The sequence below is a fragment of the Pocillopora verrucosa genome, chromosome 11, assembly GCF_036669915.1.
Source record: "Pocillopora verrucosa isolate sample1 chromosome 11, ASM3666991v2, whole genome shotgun sequence".
NCBI lineage: Eukaryota > Metazoa > Cnidaria > Anthozoa > Scleractinia > Pocilloporidae > Pocillopora > Pocillopora verrucosa.
The window spans coordinates 16,331,522-16,338,274 of NC_089322.1; the positions used below are offsets into that span (position 1 = coordinate 16,331,522).

Genomic DNA, 6,753 nt, shown 5'->3' on the forward strand with positions numbered 1-6,753 from the left:
TGTATTTAATGTTCTTATGTGTTTTATAATTGTTTTTGGCTTAAATACGTATTCAGTAACTATAGATCTAGACCAAACAGAACATTATTTGTCTGCTAGTGGATACGAGTTTCTAATATCTCTCACAAAAGAGAGGTATTGTCGACACTCGAGGATAAATTTGTATTAACCCACGGCCAAGTAATGTCTCCTCAGGGTTGTCAAAAAGATTTTTTGTAGCAGCCGTCAATTCAGTGTTAATTCCACGTTTTATTCGATCCGATCAACTACGCTCAGCACACTGTTCGAATACAATACTGTATGATAAATCATTTCAAACAAGTAAGTGTCCTTTTCCGTAACCTTAAAAAGTGCTACAATATCCGTAATGGTTCCGTAATGTTCTTTTTCTTCGATGTAAGTCTAGTTAAACGATCCTCATCCGAAAATAAAGGCGAAAATAACATGCCATGAAAACACATGTGCGCCGAGGTTTAACGTAGTGTCGAATGGCAAAACCTCGGTAGAGACTGGGCCTAGTGCTCAGGGAACCTACCATTTACATTTAGAGTAACTGAACTGTGATACAAATAAGGCCGCAAAAAATTTTTTATTTACACCATTGTCATGCTTCCATGCCTGTTACCGGCTTTATTTAATAAACCTGCCTTCTATATAGAAAGGGCTTATCTGGAAATGTTAAGTGCCCCCTTAATACTCTGTTGGCGAGAGCTGATTCCCATCACTATATTCCCCCCACCTCCCCCCACCATCGATTAATAACGACCACACCCTTAGTTAGATTTTTCATTGATTTTCCCTTTCCCAAAAATAATTTCCCAGAATGCTCTGCTTCTATTACTTTCCGTTTAAGGAGGTATAAGTATAGCGCCTACCTTTCAAGTAGCCTTCCTAAGTTTGCTATGGGAGGAGATGGTAAGGGGAAGAAATTGCGTATGGGTGGTTTATGTTGCACAAAACCTTGTAGGCTGCAAGAAAAAATCAAATTGTCCATAGAAATAATGGGCTTTCAGATTCTATGCCATTTTCAGACTTTGTATTTTATCTTTAAGCACCGTTCAGAGCGTTGGAAAAGGAAAGAGCCGCGGGGTATTTAAAGAACATGAACTCTAGTCAAACAGCTATGAACAGAGGGCGAGACCACACCAGCTTCACCCTCTGTTAGGCTGTCACCGTCACTCTTGAAAAGAGAAAAGCTTAGTTATTATCCCTTCCCCTTATTCTCTCACTCCGTTCACATTTGTTGAAACCGGAAGGCAGATGTTTGACAGTTGCATGGTGACAAGAATGAAAGTGAAAATAGTGTGGCTGAGGAGAATTGCAGCCGAGCGTTTTTTTTCCTTTTGGGCGAAGTTCGTCGCGCAAGTCGAAAAAAAAAATAGTTAGAGCTGGAAAAAAAAAAGATAAAGATGTTCACGCGCCGCTCTGAGCCCTCGGAGTGAGCACTAACATTAATTTTTTCTTCACTGATGTTTTTCGACTCGCGCGACGGATTTTGCCGAAAAGTGGGGACTGCCCGTAATCTAGTGCTGTATCGCCGGTTACGCTAAATAAAATTCTGTAGTTTGGTTTAAAATGTTCATACAGGTTTGAACTAGTTTGAACTCTGTTAACTCAAATATAAAAGAGCAGAGACCAATTTTTAAAAAAGAGTTAATTATTCACACGTTGACCGAACGCTAACAATGTGATATTCGTTATGTTTTGTTCACCTTTTTCGTCACGAGACAGAATCATTTGCTAGATTTTAGCAGTTTAAACTGTTTAGAGTATCAATCTGTGTATTCTAAAAGTTCTGTCCGACTATCTTTTCTTTTCAAATGGTTAAAATCTAAGATTTTTGACGCTACTAACTGAGAACAGTTGGGGTCAGTCAAGGTCGGAGTTTGCTCAACAGACTAATTTGCATAATCTGCTGTCACGCTAGGAAAACAAAAATTTGAAGTCACTACGGTGAAGGAAATTAGGAAGGAAAGTGCAGGATGTTTTTATATTTCTATCTTTTATATTTTGTTTTTATTGGTCTAGTCTGGAATTGAGAAATATCACCTAAGAAAGAAAGAGTACTACTTCAGAAAGCTTTCTAAAGGCCCGTTTAAACGGTTTCAACATTTGACAAACATTCGTTCAACAAAAGGGCCTTCTGCAGCTTTGAATATTGAGAGCTCTCAATAATCCTCAGTCCTCAATCCTCAATCCTCGAGAACGAGGTATCGAGGTACCGAGGACCTCAGTTTTAGTGTTTACTTATGCTAATCAGAAAATCAGCCACGAAACTGCTGTGTTCAGAGTGTACAGAGAAGGTTTACGAAGAGAGTGGATTGAAAATACCTTTCCACAAGTTCCCAGAAGACAGAGATCTGTTCACAAAATGGATAGTCGCGATACGGAGAGATGTTGGATGAGATGGAAATATCTGCTTCCACGCAGTCCTTCACTCTGAGAGAGAACAAACCCCATGAGCTGCAAGGCCATGACAATCATTGTTTTCAAACCATAAATCCGAAAGATTTCTTACCGTTTGCAAAGTTGCGCTTTTGTGGAGGATCCTTTGCAGTTATCATCTCGACATTGCAGCCAAAACTTCAACTCTGAATTTTTTAATTGACTGGGATCTTAGTTTTTAAGTGAAGACGATATTCTTGGAAGTTCTATAAGTGGAAGAGATTCCAGCAGTTCTGAGGGATGATTTTCTTATTAGCATAACTAAAAACTAAAATCGTGGCCCTCAATGCCTACGCTACCCTCCCTAATCCACGATCCACACCAAATGCGACACACAAACGAATTAAAATAGGTTATAACCATTAAGCTAGGTTCCGTTCTCAGAAGAAAGCAGATTTTACCTTTCCGTGACAGCACATGATAACCAGACATTTGTTTATTGTTACTTTCTCACGCTTTCTTAGAAACATTGAAATCCAAAACTGAAGCTATCAAATGGCGCTCTGGAGACCACGAGATCTCTTCTGAAGAGATCCGATTCGCTGCTTTTAAAAGAATACTGCCTATTACTCGTGTGGTGTCAAACAAGTTTCTCGGAATCCCAAACTCACTAAACGGCGGTAAATGTAGCGACGATAAAATGAGGTTGATGGTTTATTTCCAAGCCATCGTAGCATGTTGTTTTTCGTGATACAGTGGCTACAGCGACGCATTCGGTCACGCTATGAAATCGATTTTACTACGCAGTGATAGAGAAAGTACAGAATAGGTGGATAAAATTACAATGTAAAACTGTCAAACTCCGCGCGAAGATCACGCAATCCCACAGAGATCTGATTCGCTGCTTTAAATAGAATGCTAAGCCAAGTTCAGTTTCTCAGAATCTCAAACAAAACAGAGCTGTGTTACTCTCAACAATTCGTGATGGAGTCGCTTCTAAAAAACCTCAAAGAGCATGTAACATGTTCGATTTGTTTGGATACTTACACTAAACCGAAGACCATCGCTTGCCTTCATACGTTCTGCTGTGAATGCCTGGAGAGACATGCATTGACGAGACAAAAACAAGGGTTGTATCCATGCCCCGAGTGTCAGGCACAAGTTCGCATCCCTGAAGGAAATCGCTTTGATAATCTGCCGAGCAGTTTTTTGCACAACAGTTTGTTGAGTCTTCTTGCTGTTCGACGCAGTGGCGAAGGAAGCGAGATTAGCTGTAGTACATGCCAGAAGAGGAGCGCTGAGATCAACTACTGCTTTGACTGCGAGAAGTTTATGTGCCCAGACTGTGTGAAAGCACACGAAGTCTTTCGAGAAAGTATGTTTGAGGGACACAAAGTCACACCAGTGCAACAGTTTCAAGCCGCAGACTACGAGGCCTTGTTGAAAAGGCAGTCATTTTGCTCAGAGAATTACCACAAAAAAGATGTGATTCGTTTTTTTTGCGTGGACTGTCAAAGTTGTGTATGTCAAGTTTGCATCGCCACAGATCACAAAAGCCACGATATTGTTCTGCTTGAAAAGGCAGCTGACGATGAAAAAGTAAACATCATTGCCAGAGCGCAGCTGGTCAAAGGGAAGAAAGAGGCTTGCCGAGGTGTTATTCGTGAATTTGAGAAGACGGAACTTGAGTTAGAAACGAACATTACTACCGCTAAACGCCAAGTCTCTCAAGCAACCGAACAGATGATGGGAAAGCTTCGCCAACTGGAGCGCGAAGCCATTTCTGCCCTCGAGAAGACTCGCGTGTCAAGGATTGAGAAATTACATTCTGGAAAAGCATCGGTTGTGTCTTTTGAAAAGCAACTTGACCAAGCATTTGAGTTCAGTAACAACCTGGTTAACAGAAGCTCAAGTTCAGACATAATGCAAAACAAGAAAAATGTAGAAGAACGAATCGAAGACCTCATCAAGACCACAATGCCAGCACTTCCGGCTAGCTCGTGTGTAGAATTTGTGACGACATGTAAACCAGAGAGTTTGAGTCTGGGATTTACGAAGTTCAGCAAGACAGATGTGCAAGGATCGACCGTTGAAGGACTGGATCAGAATTTCCAAGCTGGTGTAGAGGCAGAGCTACTAATTTGTCCCAAATCAAGCGAAGGAGAAATCAGAAACACTCAGCACACAGATCGTATTGAAATACACGTAAATCCTGCTGATCAGGTGAGGAGCTTGGTGACGAGTGAAAAAGAAGATGGAAATTTCCAAGCAAAATTTGTAGCGAAAGTACCAGGTACTTATAAAATAGAAGTAAAGATAAATGGACAGAAACTTGCCAAGAGTCCATTTTCTATTCTGGTCAATGCACGAGAGTTAAATGTTGTAGGCAAATTGGACTTACATGGAGAAATGTTCCAAATTCCTGCCGGCATTGCAGTGAACAGTAAAGGTGTTATTGCTGTGGCTGATCGTGACGGTCATTGTATCCTGGTATTTGATGAGACAGGAAAGTTTGTGCGAAAAATTGGTTCTCGTGGAGAGGAGAATGGACAATTAAAGTATCCAGTCGAAGTCACATTCCTCAACGATGACGAGATTCTGGTGGCGGATCAATTTAATCACCGAATACAGCAGTTGAATGTACAGACAGGGAACTTTGTGAAAAGCTTTGGAAAAGAGGGAAGTGGAGATGGAGAGTTTAAGTTTCCTATAAGTGTTTGTACTACAAGTGATGGACGTTTTATCCTTGTAGCGGATTTTAATAACAGCAGAATTCAGGTTTTTACAATGGATGGTGAACCTGTGTTTAAGTTTGGAGACAGTGGCCCAGAAAGGCTGGATCATCCCACCAGCTGCGTTTGTTACGAGGAAAAGTTCATTGTAACTGACAAGAATAATAACTGTGTGAAAGTGTTTGATGAGAGAGGACAGTTTTTGTACAAGTTTGGAGAAAAAGGAAACGGTGATGGACAATTAAATCAGCCGCATGGCTTATGTGTTGACAAACATAATAACGTTTTCTTATGTGATTGGGGAAATAATCGAGTTCAACAGTTTACATTGGAAGGAACTTTCACTGTAAAGACAAGTTCAAATATTCAGTTTGGACGGCCGTGGAGTGTCACCCCAATGCTAGATGATCGGATTGTGGTCACAGACTGCATAAAGAAAGAAGTTTACATTCTGAAATGAATGCCCATTTTTGAAAGTAACTATCAATTCTTCGTAAGCAAACCTTTTGCGAATATCTGTAAGTTTTATTGTTTTATTAATTACGGAAAACTGTGACATGTCACGTGTCACAAGAGAACTTGAAAGAAAATGGCTAGAATCAGCAACTTGCCTTCTAATTTTTCAAGGACAGTTTCAAAGAATTGTTGATTCATCACTTCAGAAATGTGATTGTGTGAGCTTTTATTAAATTATAGTAATAGGACTGAGTGGAGTCCAATTCGGTCTATAATCATACGAGTGATTGACGAAATCGGACGACTACGAACGGGGAGTCCCATTTGTCAATCACTAGTTTAAAAAAGAAACTAGACATCGGTTATACGTTTTCACGAAAAGACAACGGTTCAGTCGCCGAAATGCGCGACAACAGCGCTTGCATATGACACGCATTGTCCATTTACACAGGCATGACATGTCAACTGTTCTATTCAATTGTCCAGTTACAAGCATGACATCTGCACTGTCCAATTGGTGCTCAAATCGAGCTGGTGATAACCAATCACATGCAGGAATTTTGTTATAGTTTTGACAGACCACAAAATCGATTTCAAACGAGATTAAGCTTTGTAACCGCTCAAAGATTTAGGAGTATTATTAGGGCAAAAAAAGAAAACACATTTCTGCAAAATAAATGTACAGTGGCATTGATTAATGTAAATTGTTGATGATATATTTTACTTATCAACTTTGCATTTTTCCAGCATGTAGTAGACTTTTCCCTGAGCATATTTTGGTAGAGTTTTGGTTAAGTTAAATAATAGTAATTCTCTCATCAAATGAAGCATGCCTTTGTATCAAATTTTTAAATTAACACATTGACAGCAGCTTGCATGATTAAGCTGTAAACAATTCAACAATTTCGTAGTGCTTCGTTACTTTTGGAGGAATAACATTTAATTGTTATTAGAAACCGCCTAAAGACTGAGGAGTGTTTTGAATGCATCAAGTTTGCATTTCTATTTAGGTATTTTATGCATGCAGGAGTTTTCATTAATAAGTTCCTTTAAGTATTATAAAAGTGTTGATTGATTGAATGAATTACAGATATTACAGGATATTTTCCACTGTATTCATGAACTGTTCTAAAGTGCTTATCCTTTAAGTTTCTATAGCATTGACCATCGATAAAACAAA

The 6,753-nt window shown here is 39.5% G+C and overlaps 1 protein-coding gene across 1 annotated transcript; it reads left to right on the forward strand.

Annotated features, from left to right (window-relative positions):
* The first annotated feature begins 3,335 nt into the window (after positions 1-3,335).
* LOC136277027 (E3 ubiquitin-protein ligase TRIM71-like) lies at positions 3,336-6,753 on the forward strand. The gene has a single exon (XM_066158634.1). It carries the CDS (start codon positions 3,370-3,372, stop codon positions 5,575-5,577), a length of 2,208 nt encoding a protein of 735 aa, XP_066014731.1. The 5' UTR covers positions 3,336-3,369; the 3' UTR covers positions 5,578-6,753.

Coding starts and splice junctions, on each gene's coding strand:
- LOC136277027 (XM_066158634.1), top strand. CDS start 3,370: ATGGAGTCGCTTCTAAAAAACCTCAAAGAGCATGTAACATGTTCGATT.